Genomic DNA, 26,895 nt, shown 5'->3' with positions numbered 1-26,895 from the left:
ACAGAACAAAAGCCTTTGTATAAAAGCCATGGTGTGATGCAAGTAGCCAGTATAGACTGCATTTTTAAGTCATATAAAAAACTTGCATATAAAAATGACGCCTATTGAATCCATTTGTTAATCTCTATACTTACTTGGGTGCTTTTGTCTGCGAGAGAATTCCTTATTGTCATATTTTCAATTAATGAAAAATGGAATGATTCTAAGTATAATATTTTATACATAATGATTGATACAATTTATCGATAGGTTTTACCAAATAGAACTTCAAATCAAGGACACCTCAAACTCTTCATCACCCGCTTCCAGTAAGGACAGCTTACGACTAAGCCATATGATAAGTGTGATTTTCCATTTCTAGAGAGTAATGTTCCTGCTCTCCCTACCTGCGGCGTTACATGTCACAATTGATTTGACATTCAATGAGCTATTCCCATTATCACGATTTCCATGACAAATGTCGCTTACTGGAGAATAAGATGTAGGCTGACCATGCATCGGAAAATTCATGGTCGACACAATGATTCCATTTGGAAGAAGTCTATTTCTTTGTGCTATATGAAGACAGACATGTTCAATGCTTGAGGGCATGGAAGGTATTTCCGGTATCTCCTCTCTAGTTCTAATTTTAAGAATGTGCCCCAGATTTGACATAGATTTGGAGGATGTCGTCAATGAAGCAAAGACGCTTACTCTTTCTGACCACATGGTATTATACTCGTGGTACTTTTAAGGGTTTCACTGTAATTCTATATTGTTTGTTTTTATTTTACTCTCGTTTTATTGATGGTGAGTTAGAATTACATTCGTTTTTCTGTCGGTATTCTCTGTTGTTTGTTATTTGCTTTTCACTTATGATTATTTTCACCTTGTTGAAGATTCAAGTAGATATCATACTGTTCAATTTAACAGATAATCCAATGAATCTCATAAGGGTTTTAAGTTACATGTGATGTCAATCTAATAATCATAATTATAAAAAAAATATTGATAGTGTATGTTCAAAGTTTTACACCATAAAAATATCACACTCAGTTGTTGAATTGCATAGCTGTTGATGTTCCCAATGTATAGACCTGTATTTTCTGTCCATAAGGTCTTATCATAATCTTGACAGAAAAAGATACGACAGATTTGTGTATTCATGTCTCTTTCAGCTGTGTTTAAATAATTCTTCAAATACATTGCCATGTAATGTGAAATTTACAACTTTTGCTTTATGTTATTTTATCAATATATATATATTTTTTTTTTTATTTTTCAAGTTTCCATGTTTCTTGCTCCACGTTTGATCTACGACGATTTATCGAAACACAAACTAGATCAATCAATAACTGAAAAACGCTATTATGTTTAATGTGTTGACAATGCTTTTTGTTTCGTACTTCATTTATCACATATGACTCTTTGTAGAAGTCAATAATGGTCCGCTATTGTTAGGCAGTGCCTTTTGTTAAAGGAATCTAATTGAATATTTCAAAAAATTTATACATAATAATGATTGATTTTTCACATTATCAACAAGTTATTGTTTTGAATACCAATATATATATATTCATTGACCGTTTATCTATTTATTTCCGTGACAGATGTCGACAACTCACGGATGATAAACAACAACAAAACGTTCCGAGAGACGCAGGTTGATTATGGACGGGATTTGATGGTCGTCACCATGATTTAATTTAGTCTATTTCTTTGTACGATATTAAGTCAGACGTGTTCAATACTTGTTGGTATGCCTAGTGGTGCCGGTTTCTTCTCGCTATTTCTAATTTTGAGAATGTGAAATGGTCCCTAAGCGTGCCGTTACCAGTATACCAAGATGACATATAGGGCATACTAATTCGAAAACTCCTTTGGTATCAATTGAAATTTAAAAAAAAAGATAAACACAATATAAAATATGAAAGATTTATTCAATACTCAATATGAGAAATGAGCTGGTACAAGATAATGAATTTACATGCAAGTAAGATATTGATTACCTCAGAAATTTTGAAAATAGTAAAACAACGCATCTACACACACATGTATATACATGTATATTCATAGGGTCGGCTGCCTCAACACACGCAACTTCATATCGCTTGCATACATTTTTTATGACATTCTTAATAAAAAAAATAATTCTGTAAATTCCCAGTAGTACATGGCACAATATGCGTTTAATGTCACGACGCATACGTTCTTATCAAGCTGATATAATATGCATGAAGGAAAGTATTACTCTCTTTTGATCATATTATCTCGTCAATTATACATTCCCAGTTCAACAGCACAAATAGCATTTAATGCAATCACCATGATAGGAATTAGTCACACTCATTATGTGTTCATCGCGTCAGTAAGTTTCTAAGAACATTTTTATGCATGTATGACAAAAAACGGCCGTCAATAGTTGAATCTATCCTCCAAGGCATAACTAGGGCCGACGTTGTTTGTAGAATTTTCCCCAGTAGGTTCATCGCCTTCACTTTCGTGGGTTTCGTAAAGGTCATATGATACCATGCCAATAACAATAATATTTTTCAGGGAGAAGATTGAGATTCCATGACTCATTCCATGCCAGACAATCATGCGTGTTATAAGGAGAGGGAGATTAACTATAAAAGCTAGTAACACTTTATGTAGTATCACCATCTTTTCTGATAGCTTCTTGTGCCCAAAATTTGTTTTCGCCAGGGTTATTAGTGGAATCGTCGGCAACAAGAAATTGACACAAGCAATTCCTATGATGGTATCATCCAAACTCGGTAAAATGTTCGCACGTGCTTCCTCATCAAATAAGATCTCCATGCTGTCTACACAATCCAAGATGTCGAATATGACTGTCCCCGTGAGCTCGTCAATGTACTTCCGTCTGTGCGACCCTGGCTTTGCGTCGTGAAGCGTTGTGAGAAGAATCAGAAAAACTATCCCCGCTAGTGCAACAGTTGTTTTAAGAGTATTTTCTCCAAAGAAACTATCTTCATCCAACTTGTGAGAAAAGTCTTTAAATGCATACGCCACTTTAAAACACAACACCGATGCGTACACAAACCAGGTCACAACCCCAACGCGTGTGTGTATTTCTAAATCCTCATTGTCGTTTTTTCCAGACTTTTCTCGGGAATGAAATCTGTAGCCGAAATAGAAGGAGATTGCAAGAAGAATGAGAACCACAATATCAGCGGCCGCCCAGCCTGCCCAGTTGAGGTTTTTGTAGGTGACTAGATAGTAGTCCAGGGCAGCTGCCTGCAGGAGCAGGACTAGGACACATACCAGCCTTGTTGGAAGGTGTTTCACCGTCCGGCAACACTTTATACATAGATTAGCCATTTTGGATTTCTGCAAGAAAAACATTTGAAATATAGACATACCAATTTGATGAAGTCGTGTCGACAACAATTAGTTTATTATAAGTAAATTTGTTTTTAAGCCAAACTATAATGAAGTTAAATCCCACACCTACCCCACTCCCAACCCCCAACCCCCTCCCCATATGTCGTTAAATATAACATATAGATAAAATACAAATGTAACAACTTCAGAAATCAAAGGTTTCGCCCTCTATGTCAACCATTCAAGCGGATATGCCATAGAGAAAAAGAAGTCACATGGTTGGCCATTTTGTTGGTTTCAGATTTAACAGACTGACCAATTGTTAGACTGATAGATGTCATTGGAGATTACAATATAATGGCGGTACCAAACCTGGCCAAAGCGTCCTTAATGTCGCCGTTTCTTTCAGATTAATTCTTATACCCGAATCCATTACATCTGAGGTGAACATACACTCTTCTGTAAATGTTTTCAGATTAACTGATCTCGTCCCAATCGATATGTAATTAAAAGAGGTAGAGAATTCACATGGCTTTATCATTAAGCGTGCACCTTTCAGCAATTTTAAAGACAACCATGCATGTGCTTAAAACTTGATGAAGTAGGTTTATGTAAGATGCGCTGATATCATAATTATACATGTATATATAATTATCAATATTGTAATAAAACATATTACTGTTTGTTTCATAATAATTGATACTTTGGCATTTGTTCGGATCACTGGACTAAGTCCCCTTAACACTCTGTAATGTTCACGGTCCATAATCATAACAGTAACCTTCAGTCATATGGACAATTATGGCAGCATAAACCGCCAATGTTGATGAGAGAAAAGAAATATGGACACTACCAACCCTGTGTTTCTTTAATCCCTTATTACCACTGATGAGTCCTAAAAGAGCGAAATAGCTGCATGGTGCAGTTCAATGCATTTTGGCTCTTTATTATTTAACTTTCATATTTTTTTGGAACGTGCTTATATCTTTTGTCTTTTGTACAATTCTTGGACCAGTTAATAGGAGACCTAAAAAAATCGGATATATTAATTCCCCAAATTCAAAACTCACCTCACCATAGTAATACAACCGATCTCCTACATTTTGTATGACCTTAAACCATATCATTATAGCTTACTTATTATAACCATATTATTATACCTTACTTATGATAATAACCCATATCATTATACCTTACTTATGACAATCAACCATATAATACTTATTTACGACCATAAACCATATTATACGTTATTTGTGACCATAAACCATATTAATGAAACCTTATTCAAGACCATAAACCATATTATACGTACCTTAGTCATGACCATAAAACATATTTTACCTTATTTATGACCATAAACTATAGTATACCTTATTTATGACCATAAACCATATTATACCTTATTTATGACCATAAACCATAGCATACCTTATTCAAGACCATACACCATATTATATGTACCTTATTCATGACCATAAACCATATTATATCTTATTCATGACAATAAACCATATTATACTTATTTACGCCCATAAACTATATTATATCTTATTTACGACCAAAAAACAATATTATACTTTATTTATGACCATAAACCATATTAACTTATTTACGACCATAAACTATATTATACTTATTTACGACCATAAACTACATTATACCTTATTTATGACCATAAACCATATTATACCTTATTCAAGACCATACACCATATTATACGTATACCTTATTCAAGACCATAAACCATATTATACGTACCTTATTCATGACCATTAACCATATTTTACCTTATTCATGACAATAAACCATATTATACTTATTTAGTCCATAAACTATATTATATCTTATTTACGACCAAAACACCATAATATACCTTATTTACGACCATAAACCATATTATACATATTTACGACCATAAACTATAGTATACTTATTTACGACCATAAACCATAGTATACCTAATTTACGACCATGAACCGTATTATACTTATTTACGACCATAAACTATATTATACCTTATTTATGACCATAAACCATATTAACTTATTTACGACCATAAACTATATTATACTTATTTACGACCATAAACTACATTATACCTTATTTATGACCATAAACCATATTATACCTTATTCAAGACCATACACCATATTATACGTATACCTTATTCAAGACCATAAACCATATTATACGTACCTTATTCATGACCATTAACCATATTTTACCTTATTCATGACAATAAACCATATTATACTTATTTAGTCCATAAACTATATTATATCTTATTTACGACCAAAACACCATAATATACCTTATTTACGACCATAAACCATATTATACATATTTACGACCATAAACTATAGTATACTTATTTACGACCATAAACCATATTATACCTTATTTACGACCATAAACCATAGTATACCTAATTTACGACCATTCATGAACCATATTATACTTATTTACGACCATAAACTATATTATACCTTATTTATGACCATAAAACATATTATTTTACTTATTTATGACCATAAACCATTTCATACCTTATTCAAAACCATACACCATATTATATGTACCTTATTCATGACCATAAACCATATTATATCTTATTCATGACAATAAACCATATGATACATATTTACGCCCATAAACTATATTATATCTTATTTACGACCAAAAAACAATATTATACCTTATTTACGACCATAAACCATATTAACTTATTTCCGACCATAAACTATATTATACTTATTTACGACCATAAACTATATTATACCTTATTTATGACCATAAACCATATTATACCTTATTCAAGACCATACACCATATTATACGTACCTTATTCATGACCATAAACCATATTATACGTACCTTATTCATGACCATAAACCCTATTATACCTTATTCATGACAATAAACCATATAATACCTTATTTATGACCATAAACCATATTATACCTTATTTACGACCATAAACTTTATTATACTTATTTACGACCATAAACTATATTATACCTTATTCATGACCATAAACTATAGTATACCTTATTTATGGCTTTTTAAACTATATCATTATACCTTATTCATATAACAGAGTATTATATTACATTTCTGTAAAGGTACCTTGAACGACCAAATTTTAGAGTATAACCGAACTAAGACATAGCAGCGCGAAGGTCGAGTAAATAACGAATTGGATCAACTTTAGCCAAAGGAAATTTGACAGTACCCTGTGGGGGTTTTCATTATTTTTTTTTTCTTCATTTTTGTATAATTATAACCAACTTATTGCCCTTTCGTTGGAGAGACATGAATAGTTGTTCTTCCGAGACGTATCATGATCCCCAGGGGTAAATGTGTAGTATTACAATCAGCCGTCTTACCAGCCGTCTAGCTATATGTTTTTGTCTGTTACTCATATTGCATTCATATTTACAATGAACACTAGCTAACGACCTTTCAGTGATTAACAGAGCACAGTAATACGACTAGTATCATATGTCTATGGCTGGAAGCACTTATCGGATGGATGGTATTTTTGTCCATGTAAGTGGCGTTTTTATATTGAAATCCTCCTTCTTTTTGCCTTTACACATCCATTAAAAGCCGATTCATCTCTCTGGTATTTAAATCAACAAATATAAAAAAAAAAAACATATGCCTTTGGGTTTTAACTTGGCAAAACAGCATAGCAAAGTGTCTCTAGTGTGTTGTCTGGTATGTTTCGCATGCTAATCACGACTGACGAGTGTGTAAATCTATAGACAACAGATTTACAACCATCAACTGATGTTCACACCAATACATGTACATCAAAACTCCTATGTTCATTGGCTACATAATCAACCCCAACATCCAAGAGGCATAGACAAACAATCCATCAACGATATTCATAGACCATAGATGTACAGCCAAACTTCCAGAACTTGCGATATCAGTTAAAAACAAGAAATATCTTTTTAAAAAAAAAGGTAAACGGCATAGTTTTAATGCAGGTGGTAAATGTAAAACTGATGTGAAATAAATTAACGAACTAATGCGTTTCAGCACGGATAACAAAATTATATCAGTTTGAATCATTTTTGGAGATTATAAGACTGCATTTGAATCAGGGAAATAAGTTTATTAAAGTGTCATTTGAAAAGATACATCCACTTATTCAGCTTGCATTCAATCTTAACATTGTTTCGTTTTTAACTGCATATCTGCATTTTCCGCTACATTGACCAATCACATACTTCATCTGGTCCAGTAACGCCACCTGTCGCGTCATATCCGGGGCCAAAAGTATATTATACGGCTATGCCGAAAAAATCGATATTAGTCAGGATGGTAGTGTACGACGGGTCACCCTTGGCCTATGTCCAGACTTAGTAGTAATGTATGTACAACTGCTAGTAACCCCTATAGTCATTAATTCATCCTATATCTTCTTGATATAAAATCAACACATTCAAAATGTTAAAAATATTCATAGTCTTTAAACTGTATTGAATTAATGGAAATTAAGACGTCTGTGTATTGCTATAACAAAATACTTTTTTAAAAACACGATTTCGTTACTTTTTTTCTCTGAACACACTTACTGGTATTTTACATTACTGCGACATTCATCAATGTGTATGTGACGCTCGTTATTCCGGTATTTTGTCCGGTACACCGGACTAAGTACTGCTAACAGCCTGCATTAACCTTCCTAATCAAAGAAACAGCCTCCAATCATTATGGATTATCATAGTAGTATAAAAAGCCAATGTTCATGGCCGAATGAAAAGCTTGACTACCAACCACTTATGTTCACAGACTGACATTAGAAGATATTAATACGGAGACCCCTGCAAAATTGGATACATAAATGAGCTATACTGCTCCCTTTACATAAGTCACTTCTCCACAGTTTATCGTCATGTAACTCCTATGTCCGTAAACCATAATACTGCAATCAATCGTTCATTCATTCAATAAATACTATCTGATGACTATTCAGAGGTTAAACATGGTAATAGTCTAATGTCATATGTCTATACCCAACGGAAGTGCAACCAGCATCCCCAATGTCCATTGGCAACGCAATCAACTTCGTTTGTCCTAAGTTCAGAGATATACAATCAACCTCTTTTATCCAAATATTATAGTTATACAATCAATATATGATGTCCATAAACCAAATCAACGTCAACAAACCCATATCCTTAGTCAGAACGCATGACATGTCAACCTATGTCCAAATATTAAAACTGAGTGAACATCAACTTTAGATAAAAACATTTACCATTATATAGTCAAATCTCGAACTCGAAGACCCCGCGTAACTCGAAGTAAGCATTCAGTTTCAGTAAAACTTATATGTAATATATACTCGGCTATCTCGAATACTCCATTAAATTCGAGATAGCGAGGTTCGACTGTACTTTAGTATTATTGTGTACGGGAAATCCATTCTAAATATGTAGTTCGTTAATGCCCTATCAACCAATGTTTGTTTCTTTTCAACAAGAATACTACTTTGATGACAGCCTACATCTATTAATACGGAAACGAAATTTAGTTATTAACTGTCTAATTATCAGACAAGGTGAAAATAATAAAAAAATGTTCACACGTGGATTGCAATTGACTTGTATGTCTGAACCACTGGCCGGTCACGTGGTAGTGATAGATACGACGATATTTTTGGTAACCTATTAACAGTGGCATGTGGTGGTAAACAGTTATACACAGTACGTACGACAATGAGTAAAGCTTTATCTAATTTTTACATTAACGGCGAAATAAGTATAAGATTTAACACCACGTAATTCTGACATAAAATCAGTTTTATACATACCTAGGAATGGCGTATCATACTCGACCCGGTGGGATGCCAGATATAACCTTTACACTAGATGTGTTCCGTGATGATCTACAAAGAGTCAAACAACGTTACAGAACTGTATACTATCTCTGCCTCTGAACGAATGCTTCAAAACTGCACATGCTTTTCACATTAGACCTTCTCCCTGTATCGGCCACACTTGTTATCACACGTGTCGGATTACCCAATAAAATAGTTACTTTTCGCATGCGCTTGTCCATTTACTCTTACCAACGCTCTGAGCTTGCATAACTGTCATCTTGCCGTTAATCCTAACACATGTAGATAATGCTTCCAAGCAGAGACTTGTATATGCAAGTCTCTGTTCCAAGCAATCAATAAAACCATTAAACTGTGGGTTGCTGATGGTAAACAGTTACAATACTTTGTAATATAAAGCATCACTAAACTTAGTAATACGTTCTAACAAAGACAAGCATCAATTATGTAGGAAAGATTGGGCTGTGAGATAAGGTCGTCGTGGCTGAATACACCAGACAGATATTGCGGTAATGTATTGTACGAAATCAGAGAATTTAATTATGTTTTATACGAGTGTTATTTATTTTAACGAACCAACGGAGAATATAACCCGTTTAATTAATTAATTGTGTTAGTTCTTTTAAAAGAAATAACACCATCGAAAGATCGAAATCAAAATTTATGTAAGGAGTTAATGGTTTAAATGTTATAATGGAAATTACTAGAGGCCTGACCTTGCAATACATTTTGTTGATTGTTTTACTCGAAATATAAAATGCAATAAAGATCGATGAAAATCGCGTTTACAGCGTCATAGATATTTCATGTAATATCGCATATATCAATTGAAATAACGTATAATGACAAGCATTCACACTATTTAAATAATCCAATATTTTCAATTGGTTTATAGGGAAATGCGATAGAATTCTAAAATTATTAGAACGCAATACCATTGATTTTGTGTGCTGATTAATTAATGGCAATAAGATTTAATCAAAGAACGTGTATGACGTAAATTGCTTGCGATAAATGAGAAATATGAATAAATGAGGATCTTTCAGTCATGAATAAAAAAAAATCTTTCGATTATAAATTAATCAAGTGATCATGCTATTAATAAACATGCAAACAAAAGGTATACATTCAAATATATCTTATAATGTAGGTAGATTCAATTTTGAATTCATGAAAATTAATTTTGAATTGTTGAGTTGTATTGTTTCCATGGTTGGTAGATCATATTGACGACTGGGTTGGTTATTTGATCATGAACAAACCAATAGCTCAGAAATGATAGGGACGTTGATATATACGGGATATACTTAGCAATTGTCAGCTTTCACAAAAAGGGTACATGTTGACCCTTCTCGAAAGATATTAAGGTATGGCGGTGTCTAAATTGGATAAAAACACACACTTTATACAGTAAATAGACTGAGAAACTGGATGGTGTGTACGATATTATTTGTATTTCAGTTTTTGAGACGCACCGTCTTTGGCGTTATCAGAAATATGTTAGTACTGGTACATATCAGCATTGGTAAAATAAACTTCGTTATTTGAGATCAATATTTCAGAGCATTGTGCAAATGATTACACAAATATTTCACAAATATCAGTGATAAATACAGTAAGTACGTCATAAAAAAACTACACCATACCGCTACTTTGTCCATATATCACTCTTCGGGGAAAATGAGAGTCTAATCTAAGGATTGAACAGATGACACGAGATATTAGCACCTTTCAATATATATTCAGAGTTAGATACGTACATCCAACATGAATAAAACTAAACCATACAGCTGTTTGTGCTTCTAAGACTCGTCATTGATACTAGGGATCTAAAGTGTTGATACTTAAGAGGCGACTGAGGAAACTAAAAAAGGTTGTGAAAAGGCGACTGAGGAGACTCAAAAAGGTTGTGAAAAGGCGACTGAGGAAACTAAAAAAGGTCGTGAAGAGGCGACTGAGGAAAAGGTCGTGAAAAGGCGACTAAGGAAACTAAAAAAAGGTCGTGAGGAGGCGACTGAGGAAACTCAAAAAGGTCGTGAAGAGGCGACTGAGGAAACTAAAAAAAGGGTCGTGAAGAGGCGACTGAGGAAACTTAAAAAGGTCGAGAAAAGGCGACTGAGGAGATTCAAAAAGGTTGTGAAAAGGCGACTGAGGAAACTAAAAAAGGTCGTGAAAAGGCGACTGAGGAAAAGGTCGTGAAAAGGCGACTAAGGAAACTAAAAAAAGGTCGTGAAGAGGCGACTGAGGAAACTAAAAAAAAGGTCGTGAAGAGGCGACTGAGGAAACTAAAAAAGGTCGTGATGAGGCGACTGAGGAAACTAAAAAAAAGGTCGTGATGAGGCGACTGAGGAAAAGGTCGTGAAAAGGCGACTGAGGAAACTAAAAAAGGTCGTGAAAAGGCGACTGAGGAAACTAAAAAAGGTCGTGAAAAGGCGACTGAGGAAACTCAAAAAGGTCGTGATGAGGCGACTGAGGAAACTCAAAAAGGTCGTGAAAAGGCGACTGAGGAAACTCAAAAAGGTCGTGATGAGGCGACTGAGGAAACTCAAAAAGGTCGTGAAGAAGCCGACTGAGGAAACTAAAAAAGGTCGTGAAGAGGCGACTGAGGAAACTCAAAAAGGTCGTGAAGAGGCGACTGAGGAAACTCAAAAAGGTCGTGAAGAGGCGACTGGGGAAACTAAAACAGGTCGTGAAAAGGCGACTGAGGAAACTCAAAAAGGTCGTGAAAAGGTGACTGAGAAAACTAAAAAAGGTCGTGAAGAGGTGACTGAGAAAACTCAAAAAGGTCGCGAAGAGGCGACTGAGGAAACTAAAAAAAGGTCGTGAAGAGGCGACTGAGGAAACTCAAAAAGGTCGTGAAGAGGCGAATGAGGAAACTCAAAAAGGTCGTGAAAAGGTGACTGAGAAAACTAAAAAAGGTCGTGATGAGGTGACTGAGAAAACTCAAAAAGGTCGTGAAGAGGCGACTGAGGAAACTAAAAAAAGGTCGTGAAGAGGCGACTGAGGAAACTCAAAAAGGTCGTGAAAAGGTGACTGAGAAAACTAAAAAAGGTCGTGAAGAGGTGACTGGGAAAACTCAAAAAGGTCGCGAAGAGGCGACTGAGGAAACTAAAAAAAGGTCGTGAAGAGGCGACTGAGGAAACTCAAAAAGGTCGTGAAGAGGCGACTGAGGAAACTCAAAAAGGTCGTGAAAAGGTGACTGAGAAAACTAAAAAAGGTCGTGATGAGGTGACTGAGAAAACTCAAAAAGGTCGTGAAGAGGCGACTGAGGAAACTAAAAAAAGGTCGTGAAGAGGCGACTGAGGAAACTCAAAAAGGTCATGAAGAGGCGACTGAGGAAAGTCAAAAAGGTCGTGAAGAGGCGACTGGGGAAACTAAAACAGGTCGTGAAAAGGCCACTGAGGAAACTCAAAAAGGTCGTGAAAAGGCGACTGAGGAAACTAAAAAAAGGTCGTGAAGAGGCGACTGAGGAAACTCAAAAAGGTCAAGAAAAGGCGACTGAGGAGACTCGAAAAGGTTGTGAAAAGGCGACTGAGGAAACTAAAAAAAAGGTCGTGATGAGGCGACTGAGCAAACTCAAAAAGGTTGTGAAAAGACGACTGACGAAGCTAAAAAAAGGTCGTGAAGAGGCGACTGAGAAAAACTCAAAAAGGTCGTGAAAAGGCGACTAAGGAAACTAAAAAAAGGTCGTGAAGAGGCGACTGAGGAAACTCAAAAAGGTCGTGAAGAGGCGACTGAGGAAACTAAAAAAAGGGTCGTGAAGAGGCGACTGAGGAAACTTAAAAAGGTCGAGAAAAGGCGACTGAGGAGATTCAAAAAGGTTGTGAAAAGGCGACTGAGGAAACTAAAAAAGGTCGTGAAAAGGCGACTGAGGAAAAGGTCGTGAAAAGGCGACTAAGGAAACTAAAAAAAGGTCGTGAAGAGGCGACTGAGGAAACTAAAAAAAGGGTCGTGAAGAGGCGACTGAGGAAACTAAAAAAGGTCGTGATGAGGCGACTGAGGAAACTAAAAAAAAGGTCGTGAAGAGGCGACTGAGGAAAAGGTCGTGAAAAGGCGGTTGAGGAAACTAAAAAAGGTCGTGAAAAGGCGACTGAGGAAACTCAAAAAGGTCGTGATGAGGCGACTGAGGAAACTCAAAAAGGTCGTGAAAAGGCGACTGAGGAAACTCAAAAAGGTCGTGATGAGGCGACTGAGGAAACTCAAAAAGGTCGTGAAGAAGCCGACTGAGGAAACTCAAAAAGGTCGTGAAGAGGCGACTGAGGAAACTAAAAAAAGGTCGTGAAGAGGCGACTGAGGAAACTCAAAAAGGTCGTGAAGAGGCGACTGAGGAAACTAAAAAAGGTCGTGAAAAGGCGACTGAGGAAACTCAAAAAGGTCGTGAAGAGGCGACTGAGGAAACTAAAAAAGGTCGTGATGAGGCGACTGAGGAAACTCAAAAAGGTCGTGAAGAAGCCGACTGAGGAAACTAAAAAAAGATCGTGAAGAGGCGACTGAGGAAACTCAAAAAGGTCGTGAAGAGGCGACTGAGGAAACTCAAAAAGGTCGTGAAGAGGCGACTGGGGAAACTAAAACAGGTCGTGAAAAGGCGACTGAGGAAACTCAAAAAGGTCGTGAAAAGGTGACTGAGAAAACTAAAAAAGGTCGTGAAGAGGTGACTGAGAAAACTCAAAAAGGTCGCGAAGAGGCGACTGAGGAAACTAAAAAAAGGTCGTGAAGAGGCGACTGAGGAAACTCAAAAAGGTCGTGAAGAGGCGACTGAGGAAAATCAAAAAGGTCGTGAAAAGGTGACTGAGAAAACTAAAAAAGGTCGTGATGAGGTGACTGAGAAAACTCAAAAAGGTCGTGAAGAGGCGACTGAGGAAACTAAAAAAAGGTCGTGAAGAGGCGACTGAGGAAACTCAAAAAGGTCGTGAAAAGGTGACTGAGAAAACTAAAAAAGGTCGTGAAGAGGTGACTGGGAAAACTCAAAAAGGTCGCGAAGAGGCGACTGAGGAAACTAAAAAAAGGTCGTGAAGAGGCGACTGAGGAAACTCAAAAAGGTCGTGAAGAGGCGACTGAGGAAACTCAAAAAGGTCGTGAAAAGGTGACTGAGAAAACTAAAAAAGGTCGTGATGAGTTGACTGAGAAAACTCAAAAAGGTCGTGAAGAGGCGACTGAGGAAACTAAAAAAAGGTCGTGAAGAGGCGACTGAGGAAACTCAAAAAGGTCGTGAAGAGGCGACTGAGGAAAGTCAAAAAGGTCGTGAAGAGGCGACTGGGGAAACTAAAACAGGTCGTGAAAAGGCCACTGAGGAAACTCAAAAAGGTCGTGAAAAGGCGACTGAGGAAACTAAAAAAAGGTCGTGAAGAGGCGACTGAGGAAACTCAAAAAGGTCAAGAAAAGGCGACTGAGGAGACTCGAAAAGGTTGTGAAAAGGCGACTGAGGAAACTAAAAAAAAGGTCGTGATGAGGCGACTGAGCAAACTCAAAAAGGTTGTGAAAAGACGACTGACGAAGCTAAAAAAAGGTCGTGAAGAGGCGACTGAGAAAAAATCAAAAAGGTCGTGATAAGGCGACTGAGGAAACTCAATAAGGTCGTGAAGAGGCGACTGAGGAAACTAAAAAAGGTTGTGAAAAGGTGACTGAGAAAACTAAAAAAAGGTCGTGAAGAGGCGACTGAGAAAACACAAAAAGGTCGTGAAGAGGCGACTGAGGAAACTCAAAAAGGTCATGAAGAGGCGACTGAGGAAACTCAAAAAGGTCGTGAAGAGGCGACTGAGGAAACTAAAACAGGTCGTGAAAAGGCGACTGAGGAAACTCAAAAAGGTCGTGGAAAGGTGACTGAGAAAACTAAAAAAGGTCGTGAAGAGGTAACTGAGAAACTCAAAAAGGTCGTGAAGAGGCGACTGAGGAAACTAAAAAAAGGGTCGTGAAGAGGCGACTGAGGAAACTTAAAAAGGTCGAGAAAAGGCGACTGAGGAGACTCAAAAAGGTCGTGAAAAGGCGACTGAGGAAACTAAGAAAGGTCGTGATAAGGCGACTGAGGAAACTAAAAAAAAAAGGTCGTGAAGAGGCGACTGAGAAAAACTCAAAAAGGTCGTGAAGAGGCGACTGAGGAAACTCAAAAAGGTCGTGAAGAGGCGACTGAGGAAACTAAAAAAGGTTGTGAAAAGGTGACTGAGAAAACTAAAAAAAAGGTCGTGAAGAGGCGACTGAGAAAACTCAAAAAGGTCGTGAACAGGCGACTGAGGAAACTAAAACAGGTCGTGAAGAGGCGACTGAGGAAACTCAAAAAGGTCGTGAAGAGGCGACTGAGAAAACTCAAAAAGGTCGTGAAAAGGCGACTGAGGAAACTCAAAAAGGTCGTGAAGAGGCGACTGAGGAAACTAAAACAGGTCATGAAAAGGCGACTGAGGAAACTCAAAAAGGTCGTGGAAAGGTGACTGAGAAAACTAAAAAAGGTCGTGAAGAGGTAACTGAGAAACTCAAAAAGGTCGTGAAGAGGCGACTGAGGAAACTAAAAAAAAGGGTCGTGAAGAGGCGACTGAGGAAACTTAAAAAGGTCGAGAAAAGGCGACTGAGGAGACTCAAAAAGGTCGTGAAAAGGCGACTGAGGAAACTAAGAAAGGTCGTGATAAGGCGACTGAGGAAACTAAAAAAAAAAGGTCGTGAAGAGGCGACTGAGAAAAACTCAAAAAGGTCGTGAAGAGGCGACTGAGGAACCTCAAAAAGGTCGTGAAGAGGCGACTGAGGAAACTAAAAAAGGTTGTGAAAAGGTGACTGAGAAAACTAAAAAAAAAGGTCGTGAAGAGGCGACTGAGAAAACTCAAAAAGGTCGTGAACAGGCGACTGAGGAAACTCAAAAAGGTCGTGAAGAGGCGACTGAGGAAACTCAAAAAGGTCGTGAAGAGGCGACTGAGAAAACTCAAAAAGGTCGTGATGAGGCGACTGAGGAAACTCAAACAGGTCGTGAAAAGGCGACTGAGGAAACTCAAAAAGGTCGATAGGAATGTCAAAATGTAAGACATGGCAATCCAGGAGGAAAACGGGTATTAATATACAGAATTTAGTAAGGCTGGATATTAGATACTATCTCAAGAGTGTGTGTCACAATTTACAAGAACTAGACGTAGTATGCAATATTATGACGAGTAAAAAGTGTATGGTTTTGGACCGATGGCACATATACAAGAACTAGACAAAGCATGCAATATTATGACGAGTAAAACGTGTATGGTTTTGGACCGATGTCACATATACAAGAACTAGACATAGCATGCAAGATTATGGTGAGCAGGGAGTATGTTAAAACGAAAAGTATGATAATTCTAATGAAAGTTATGGTGGCTGTTTGGATCCGATATATATGTAGAGAGGGGAATAATAAGTAGGCGAGGAGGAGTAAACACGTTGTTACTGGTGCACCAGTAGGTAAACAAACAGACGACTACAGTACATGTTGGTATAAAAAAATTACATATATACGTGTATATATACACATTCATATCATATCAAAGAAATAGTTTTGTGTATACACCTCTATGTGTGAGAGATGGTATCAATATGGCGTAAGCAGAATAGCATGAGTGACATGGGAATTGAAGGTCGATGAAGCTATAATTGGGTTTCGGTCAGTTCATCGCTAGAATATACTGAGCGAAGCACGAATTCCCTGAGGGCCTGAATGTAACAACGATTAATTTAATTCATTTTCATTATGGAACAATAATTAGGCACAATGGCTTTGAAGTTAAGTTGCGTGAAGTAAATACAACATGACAATGGGTAATGATTTTGCCCCGACGAAGACTAGCACAGTTTCAGCGCCCACAGACAGAAATGTATTCCGGAAAGATAGTTTGCGAGCTACAAAGTTAACTTATTGTCCAGAAGGGTTCTGATAGCGCGCAATTAAGAACATATTACAGATACAGTAGGCAGTCAAAACTCCTCTAGATTGTAGTCACGAAACCTCGAGATTGTAGTGGTAACGTCTCGAGACTGTGTTACAAAACCTCGAGATTGTAGTGGAAACGTCTCGAGATTGTAGTCACGAAACCTCGAGATTGTAGTGATTACGCCTCGAGATTGTGTTACAAAACCTCGAGATTGTAGTGATAACGCCTCGAGATTGTGTTACAAAACCTCGAGATTGTAGTCACAAAACCTCGAGATTGTAGTCACGAAACCTTGAGATTGTAGTGATAACGCCTCGAGATTGTGTTACAAAACCTCGAGATTGTAGTGATAACGCCTCGAGATTGTGTTACAAAACCTCGAGATTGTAGTGATAACGCCTCGAGATTGTGTTACAAAACCTTGAGATTGTAGTCACAAAACCTCGAGATCGTAGTCACAAAACCTCGAGATCGTAGTCACAGCTCCGCGAGATGATTTTAGTCGCAATACCTCGAAATTTTAGTCACAATACCTCGAGAGTGTAGTCACAACTCCACGAGATTATAGTCAAAACACCTCGAGATTGTAGATTCAACTACTCGAGATTGCAGTGGTAACGCCTCGAGATTGTGTTACAAAACCTCGAGATTGTAGTCACGAAACCTCGAGATTGTAGTGGTAACGTCTCGAGATTGTAGTCACGAAACCTCGAGATTGCAGTGGAAACGTCTCGAGATTGTAGTGATAACGCCTCGAGATTGTGTTACAAAACCTCGAGATTGTAGTCACGAAACCTCGAGATTGTAGTCACAAAACTTCGAGATTGTTGTTACAAAACCTCGAGATCTTTGTTACAAAACCTCGAGATCGTAGTCACAAAACCTCGAGATCGTAGTAGTAACGTCTCGAGATTGTGTTACAAAAGCTCGAGGTCGTTGTTACAAAAGCTCGAGATTGTAGTCACAAAACCTCGAGATTGTAGTCACAAAACCTCGAGATTGTAGTCACAAAACCTCGAGATTGTAGTCACAAAACCTCGAGATTGTAGTCACAAAACCCCGAGATCGTAGTCACAAAACCTCGAGATCGTAGTCACAAAACCTCGAGATCGTAGTCACAAAACTTCGAGATTGTTGTTACAAAACTTCGAGATTGTTGTTACAAAACCTCGAGATTGTAGTCACAAAACCCCGAGATCGTAGTCACAAAACCTCGAGATTGTAGTCACAAAACCTCGAGATCGTAGTCACAAAACCCCGAGATCGTAGTCACAAAACCTCGAGATTGTAGTCACAAAACCCCGAGATCGTAGTCACAAAACCTCGAGATCGTAGTCACAAAACCTCGAGATCGTAGTAGTAACGTCTCGAGATTGTGTTACAAAAGCTCGAGGTCGTTGTTACAAAAGCTCGAGATTGTAGTCACAAAACCTCGAGATTGTAGTCACAAAACCTCGAGATTGTAGTCACAAAACCCCGAGATCGTAGTCACAAAACCTCGAGATCGTAGTAGTAACGTCTCGAGATTGTGTTACAAAACCTCGAGATCGTAGTCACAAAACCTCGGTATCGTAGTCACAAAACCTCGGGATCGTAGTCACAAAACCTCGAGATCGTAGTAGTAACGTCTCGAGATTGTGTTACAAAACCTCGAGATCGTAGTCACAAAACCTCGAGATTGTAGTCACAAAACCTCGGGATTGTAGTCACAGCGATTCGAGATTATAGCTACAATTCTTATAGAAATATGAAGTGTCAAATACCACCATCTGTCTGTTAGATAGAATAGTATATACCTCATTTCAACATCTGATCAGTTTTGTTTTATAATTATGTTCTATAATGTTTCGCTTTTTATTTTAGAGCTATTTTCTATCATTATTCATGTCTGAATCACAATGCCATTTGTTTTAGATGGTTTAATAACGAAGGTATGTCGTTGAATCAAATTTAGTGTTTACAATTTCTAGTGACATTAATTGATTACATTATTATTGTATATTAAATTCTATAAGTACCATCACTAACAAAATTTTAACAAATTTAAATCTCATTATCGTATGGATTTTGAATGTTACGTTGGAAATTATATCGCAATACAAATGTTTCCTGCATGATAACGCCTTAATGGCATGGAAACCTGCACTCCAGAGTTATTACCTAGTTGTGTTACATTAGAAAAGCAATATTTCACATTCACAATTGTTCGTGAATGTTTTCCTATGAATATAAATGTTCCACTTAACGAAGTGTCGAATAACCTCTAAACTATGAACATAAACAATACTGATATTACAGACGCATTTTTAACAAAAGATAAACATTTTGTCTCAAATATCAGATTTAAAAAAAGTAATTTTGTATTTTTTCATGTTTTTCAGTCTCTTAACAGACTTTTAACATATACCATTAAGATCGGTATCGCGCTATTTAATCATAGTCCCTCTCAGCCATAATTAAGTGTTTAAAAAATAATAATAATAAAATAAAAAAATAAAATTTAAAAAAATAACAATAATAATAAAAAATAAATAAATAACCAAGAGAGATTGATTATTGTCACTTCAGTAGTTTGATTTTTGTCCTTCCTTTTTCTCTCTCTATTTTTTTTTACCATTGTTTTTTTAAAGCTAAAGCGTTTGTTACAGCATAAGTATGTTTATAAAAAGATGTTAGACCGTTATTTCTTGTGAGTGGAGGGATTGTAAACCTGTCAATCCGAAATTTGACTTATGGTAAGTTGGCGGCCAGAATCTAATATAAACCCACATGTCTTTTCCTAAATGACCTAAAGTCCGGATGTAATTATCATAGGAGGCGGCCAAACAACCCGGAGTACTTGTGTATATTTTCTGAACCGTGTCACTATTCAAATGAATTAATACGTAACTTGACAAGCAGGGTTACGCTTGAAGACTGAAAAGCCCACCAGACTTATATACAAAATGTATAATCTAATTTAGGGTGAGGCGTGCACGTATTGAGGAGTTTTAAAGCGTTAAGTTTACCTCGACTCGCTATTGACACGAAGTACACATAGTTTTCGCTCTCGGGGTACATTGTGTTTCTCAGTGTCGGAGTACGGGTCTGTTTTGTAATGCGTGTCTCGACCTCAGAGGTAGGACAAAAAAAAAACTACACCTCTTATACACACAACTTCTATAAGTCCTCCGCTACGTTCATTGGTGCTATTATAGATGAAGAAATGAGAAGTCTAAGATGTTAGTTCTTTTCCAGTTGAAAATGGCAAGGTAGCGTGTATATCGCTACGAAACCTGTGTACCTCATGAAATATACATTAAACTATAGGTTCAAAATACAAGGCTGGACACCGTACTCGATTGTACTGATAGCAGGTAGTAATTACCAAAGGACATACATGTATTGATCCACACAGAGTCTCATAATTAAGTGTGCTATTGCTCCAAAGCCTATGTATAGCTTTTAACTTAACCCAGTCAAGCACTAACTCGACTTAAAGTACTACACATGTATTACACAACCACGTGTACATTTAAAATATTGACTGTTTTTTTCTTTGGATTGGGGGGGGGGGGGGGGGGGGGGGGAGTTCTGTGTAGTGGTTGTCTATTCAATTGAACTTGTGTTGAGAATAAAGCCAAGGGCAAGAAGACACCGCATACCTGAGTTGGTCGGCCATATTTTTACCTGCCTTACCGATCTCGCGATCATCACAGTGACCGCAGTGATGGTTGTCGACTACCGATCTAATAGGTCAAACATTAAGCCGAATTTCCTCAGGCCTTAACACCAGCCTAGGACATTCTTATTTATCTGAACCAAAATCTTCAGCGACATCTAACGGTATAAACGAAGATTCTACATGTACGTTTTCATATACTAATGCACTCTGGTCTTACATCACTGTCAGGTGCCTGGTTTCAAAACCAGAGGAAACTTAAGTTAAGTAAAATGTATGAGATGTATATATCACAGAAGTTTTATAAATAGACACCTGCGATTTGCATGATGACATTTAATGGTCATTGTTGGAATATGATGCTACCTAGTCCCGAGTTTCCTCTGGCCCTGACACCATGTCTGGTGTAGGCTACACCAGACATGGTGTCAGGACCAGAGAAAACTCGGGCTAGATGATACCATGACATGAAAATTTATGTACTACATATGCAGATTCGTTTACACAAAAGGCACGCATGGCTGAAAATGAAAATAATGAAAAATAACCTGCAATACTAACCTTAAAACTGGTGGCCTGGAGGACCGTGCCTGCTGGAGTGACGCTCACTACTACATGAACCCGTACACTGAATGTAGATCATGCGTACCAATCTGTTGGTTTTACAGAGTTGAAGATCAAGAGGTATTGAGCGTTGGTAGCCCGTTCATAGGACCACGCCATTATATACGACGTTAATCCAATCGACCTAGTGACCTATAATCTATAATGCTATAAGTTATGTATTCAAAAACATAATCGTTTAGAAACCAGAACTATCCTATGTAAGCTAACAATGATGAGAGAGTGTGAAATTTAAATGTCGTTGACTTACATCCCAGCTTTCATGTCGTATTCACAGTGAGAGAAAGTGTGATAATACATATACTGTCTTTGTCATATGTATTTACTCATGTTACCATGGTAACATAAATGCTGTTAATCATTCCATTACGTACTGTATTCTAGTCGATTTATATTACTGTGTCTGAGTGATGTAGCCACTAACGATGTGAATGCATTGTTCTAATCATCATCATTACTCCGTTCTAGCGCTGGATTATATGTAGTTTTTTTTTGGTTTTTTTCTTTGTATTACAATTGATAAAATGCTATCCAAATGGTAGCGGCGTTATGGCAACATGACGTCAGAACAACCTCATCGGCTCTTTATCATTTTTGCCAAATGCAATTAGTAAATTAGATATTAATAATGAATTATCACGATTTTATTACATTTTTTTTTTTTTTTCAAAAATGTTTGTAAATAAACGATGTATGTAGTTATATATCCTAAACATATCTTTTTACGCGCACCAACTCATTCGGCCTGTAAAAAATACAAATTAAACAAAATCAAACTGGTGGTACACAATATATCTTTCTTTGATGAACACTGGTTTTTAAATGTTTGTTCATAATAAAATGATATTTCAAAATCAATAAACACATTTGCATGCAGAATACGCCGCGGGAAATAGTTTCTTCTCTTCCTCTTCATAATATACAACGAAGCAACAGCTGTCTGTCAATCCGGAAAAGCCGGTTTGGTTACGTCATCGTTTTCTGTGTAAATACCGGCGACCAAGTGTGCGATTATTGATGCGGGTGAAAATAGATATATAAATTCACACACACATATATATACACATATATTTGTCTGACATCGAAGGTGGAAATCATATATTGTGCACACGTATGATATCCAATCGTGAGAAAAATAAAAAAAATAGTCCTTTACATTCTCAGGTATATCTATGTTTTTGACATAACCAATACACTCTAAATATAGCATATTCATATACACTCATACAGAGATAACATCTATATGAGATGAGTAACTTGGCTTCAAGTATACGCATGTTAATTTGATTGTGTACACCATACAAATCTATAAACGATGACTCCGATATCATCACAGGCACAGAACTGTAAAACCCAAAGAGATGATGGGCATCCAACCATGTAGGTTACATTTAATTACTTCGTCACCATTGCCGATATCCTCAAATCCGTGAATTATTCACATACAATGTAAATTAATTTTTTTTAATGGAGGGAATTGTGCCTTTAATAAAAAAAAAACAGTTTCGGTATTAAGAAATATATGTTTAAAATATATTCCGTATATACTGTATTCTGAAAATCAATAATTCGATTTTTATATAAAAACGTAAGCATTGATATATTTTTGCATTTAATTGGAAAACAAGTAATCGATTATCTTATAAAAACATAACTTTATATACTTTTTACTTTAAGGTGAACATGTAATGTGTTATGTATAGAATATTCAATTGACACGACGAATGCAATTTGTTGACCTCAACAAAGGACAATATTTTAACAAGACCCTTTATAAGGAGTAGTGGAAGTGCTGGAACGTCTAACACTACCCAATATATCATCTTAAAAAGAAACTGTAAAAGGGTTGATTTAATAAGTCTCCTCATTTTTAATATGGAAGTGAATTTCACATAAAAGCTTGTATAAGTAAGATTGAATCACCTATATCCACAAAGACAGGTATGTAGTAGGTACAAACTACAACGACCCACCCACAGGTGGCAACAAAAAACACCAATGACCCACCTCAGGTGGCAACAACAAAAAACAATGACCCACCCCAGGTGGCAACAACAAACACAAATGACCCACCTCAGGCGGCGACAAAAACACAAATGACCCACCCACAGTAAGCAACAAAAAACACCAATGACCCACCCACAGTAAGCAACAAAAAACACCAATGACCCACCCCAGGTGGCAACAACAAACACCAATGACCCACCCCAGGTGGCAACAACAAACACCAATGACCAACCCCAGGTGGCAACAACAAACCCCAATGACCCACCCACAGTAGGCAACAACAAACACCAATGACCCACCCCAGGTGGCAACAACAAACTCCAATGACCCACCCCAGGTGGCAACAACAAACCCCAATGACCCACCCTAGGTGGCAGCAACAAACACCAATGACCCACCCTAGGTGGCAGCAACAAACTACAATGACCCACCCCAGGTGGCAACAACAAACCCCAATGACCCACCCCAGGTGGCAACAACAAACACCAATGACCCACCCCAGGTGGCAACAACAAACCCCAATGACCCACCCCAGGTGGCAACAACAAACTCCAATGACCCACCCCAGGTGGCAACAACAAACCCCAATGACCCACCCCAGGTGGCAACAACAAACCCCAATGACCCACCCCAGGTGGCAACAACAAACCCCAATGACCCACCCCAGGTGGCAACAAACTCCAATGACCCACCCACAGTAGGCAACAACAAACAGCAATAGGCTGTTCACAATTTACCGGCGAGAACAAAGGCGTGCACAGGTAGGTATCAGTCACCTACAAACATTACTCAATCGTCTATAGGGTGGACACCTCAATCTGACAAGATACTTTAATTGCCATCCCTTTTGAAGTGTTCTGCACTAGTGTCGTTTTCTGGAAGTGAGTAGCCGTGGTCTTAAGGACTATACCCAAACTGGATATGCATACATTAACATTTGTCTGTTAAGTAACAATTGTCACGTATCGATGTATTTGTTGAGATTTTCCTACACAGAGTCAATACTGCAGATTATTCCCCACATCTCTTGACGTCACCCGAGAACAATATAAACATGTTACTATGTCCGGAAGGTCGTTTATATAGATAAGAAACAAAACTGGGCCCAATTCACCACACATTGTTCCATGATGTGACGAAGGTCATGAGTCCAATGTCCTGTGTCGCCACTCATGCCAAAACCTTTTACTTTCTCAAAAACAAAAAATCTGTGCAGAATACTGTCAAAAGCTTTACTTAATTCTAGATAACGTCTGCCTGATTTCTCTTATATAATGATTCCATTTCCAGGAGTTAATTGTTCTTTTTCGTATGGTCAAACACTCGATCATTGATGATCGTATGTAGGACTATCCCTAACAGACCTTAGACTGATTTAATGTTAATGAATACACTCCTGTTTTTTTCTGTTCTGATATATAGCATAATAATGACTAAAGGGACCTGATATATTTTTTTTTACAGTCTACGTGTATCTGAACCTTTCCCTGTTACGTATAGCAGATTTTCAGACATTTTGGGGGTATAGATTAGAATCGGGTGAAAATTACACCCCCGGTGTCATTTTTACATAATTTTAATATAGATCCCCAAAATGTCTGAAAATGTACTATACATGGTCACTGGTCAAAATACACAAAGACTGTACAAGTTCCCTGTTGACCACTCTTCTTCCAGTGACTTGTTTAAGGTAAGATGTAGTGGCGTCTGCAACTCGTTTAAAGTTACTTCCAGCAGATTCGGAGTGGATGTTTGGATATTTGGAACAGCCTATTGTTTTTACTGCGTATACTATTTCCTTCTCGGTAATTTGTATATTCATGTGGTCCAAGCGTTTGAGAGGACACACTGGCTGGTGTCTCTGATTTCCCTGTGTGAACAGGATATCGGCCTTTTCCTGGTCAATGGTTTTTATTCCGTCGTGCACATTTTTTCTTCTTTCTCTCGCTTGTATTTCCAAAAAGTGTCGCTTTTATGAGCTATGTCTTTCTCTCTGAGGTATAATGATTTTATAACAAGGTTGGTTAATAACTTCCTTGTATCTGTCAAGGTTCACGGCGTGTTTTCGTACAATTTCGTACCGTTTTGCGGTAATATCTGAACCGCTGCCTGATTGAGTGGATGTTACTACTGTAATGTGGTTCGTCTTTATTCGCTGGTTTATGTTTGTCTCAAGTTCTCGATATTGCAACAACAAAATGTTGTTACAAAATGACTTGTGAAATCAGATAAGATCAGGACATTTAAATAAGTGTTCGGGGATTTACTTGATATAAATCTGACTTATGAAAACGATTCTCCTATGCATAGTTTTTTGCTGGGTGGAGAATTATTTATACGCAATTAATGACTATATCCGGGGATTGAAATTGATGGTGATAGTTTAATGGCAGAGTAATGATCTGGGGGCTATATAAATACAATATAACTGGCCACCAGGCATGTCCAGCAATTTAAGATATATATATAACAATAAGGACCGAAAGATTATATATGTCACGAATTTGGGTTTACAAACAAATATATAAGCACGGTAACCTACAGTAGAGGGGGACTTTAGATTGGGACTTTAGATTGGGACTTTAGATTGGGACATTAGATTGGGACTTTAGATTGGGACTTTAGATTGGGACTTAAGATTGGGACTTTAGATTGAGACTTTAGATTGAGACTTTAGATTGGGGCTTTAGATTGGGACTTTAGATTGAGACTTTAGATTGGGACTTTAGATTGGGACTTTAGATTGAGACTTTAGATTGGGACTTTAGATTGGGACTTTAGACTCAGACTTTAGATTGGGACTTTAGATTGGGACTTTAGATTGGAAATTTAGATTGGTACTTTAGATTGGGACTTTAGACTGGGACTTTAGATTGAAACCCTGACGTACGTAGAGGGACACACGTACAGAGACTGAACTTTCATAGATATGAACGAACAAAAGAATAAAGACTTCAACCAACCGCTTTGAGCCTTTGAGTGATAGTGTTATAATGTTCACTGCCCGATCAGTCCTAAACCTGATGGTTCGTCATTAGTTCGAAGCCGCTTTTGTTGTGTAAGATGTTGTTGAAATACAAAATTATCCGGCACCGATTCCAAGAAATTCGTTTTCATATGTAGATAGAGAATTACTAAATCAGACATTGATTTATTTCGTCTGAAAGTCACCCGTGATTAGTAAAGGAGTATCATCAACATTACCGATTGTTTATCAACATGTTATTCTCGCCTGAAGTATTAGGGCTACGGTAAACGCATTCAAATAACAATTTATCGGTTAACTCATTTTCATCTTCATTTATGCTTATTGTCGCCGACACGTATAATTCGGTCACAATGCATTTTCGACGCTAATACCTATACGTGAAAGTCCATATTCCATTGGATAGACTGTCAGACCTGTGGAAGATCTCAAGCTAGAGAGCTTACTGGGTTTTGGTGTGCTCGAAAGCTGCTGTAGTCGACTAACAAATTGGATTAGGCACAAGTTATCACAACTTATAAACGCATTCTTCCAAAAATTACATTGTAGCAATATG

General features: G+C 37.3%; 3 protein-coding genes across 4 annotated transcripts; 2 read left to right on the top strand and 1 right to left on the bottom strand.

Moving 5' to 3' along the window:
• Positions 1 to 1,900: 1,900 nt before the first annotated feature.
• Positions 1,901 to 21,624, bottom strand: LOC117322015. 2 transcript variants are annotated; one of them, XM_033876712.1, is made up of 3 exons: positions 21,284 to 21,624; positions 9,158 to 9,232; positions 1,901 to 3,330 (listed from the first exon to the last, which is right to left on the bottom strand). In XM_033876712.1, the coding sequence occupies exon 3, from the start codon at positions 3,319 to 3,321 to the stop codon at positions 2,395 to 2,397; it is 927 nt and encodes a 308-aa protein (XP_033732603.1). In that variant the 5' UTR covers positions 3,322 to 3,330; positions 9,158 to 9,232; positions 21,284 to 21,624; the 3' UTR covers positions 1,901 to 2,394. The 2 variants fall into 2 exon arrangements, with proteins under 2 accessions (XP_033732603.1, XP_033732604.1); XM_033876713.1 differs by lacking the exon at positions 9,158 to 9,232 and having other exon boundaries at positions 21,284 to 21,377.
• Positions 13,299 to 16,170, top strand: LOC117342846 (cilia- and flagella-associated protein 251-like). The gene is made up of 6 exons (XM_033905122.1): positions 13,299 to 13,459; positions 13,637 to 13,835; positions 14,357 to 14,588; positions 14,825 to 15,033; positions 15,405 to 15,794; positions 15,838 to 16,170. Exons 1-6 carry the CDS (start codon positions 13,299 to 13,301, stop codon positions 16,168 to 16,170), a joined length of 1,524 nt encoding a protein of 507 aa, XP_033761013.1.
• Positions 18,960 to 24,074, top strand: LOC117342838 (circumsporozoite protein-like). Its single transcript, XM_033905109.1, has 2 exons — positions 18,960 to 18,992; positions 23,757 to 24,074. The coding sequence occupies exons 1-2, from the start codon at positions 18,960 to 18,962 to the stop codon at positions 24,072 to 24,074; spliced, it is 351 nt and encodes a 116-aa protein (XP_033761000.1).
• The last annotated feature ends 2,821 nt before the right edge of the window (positions 24,075 to 26,895 follow it).

This window comes from Pecten maximus, chromosome 2 (genome assembly GCF_902652985.1).
Source record: "Pecten maximus chromosome 2, xPecMax1.1, whole genome shotgun sequence".
Taxonomy (NCBI): domain Eukaryota; kingdom Metazoa; phylum Mollusca; class Bivalvia; order Pectinida; family Pectinidae; genus Pecten; species Pecten maximus.
The sequence above is the reverse complement of the archived record's forward strand: the minus strand, read 5'-3'. Positions and strand labels throughout refer to the sequence as shown.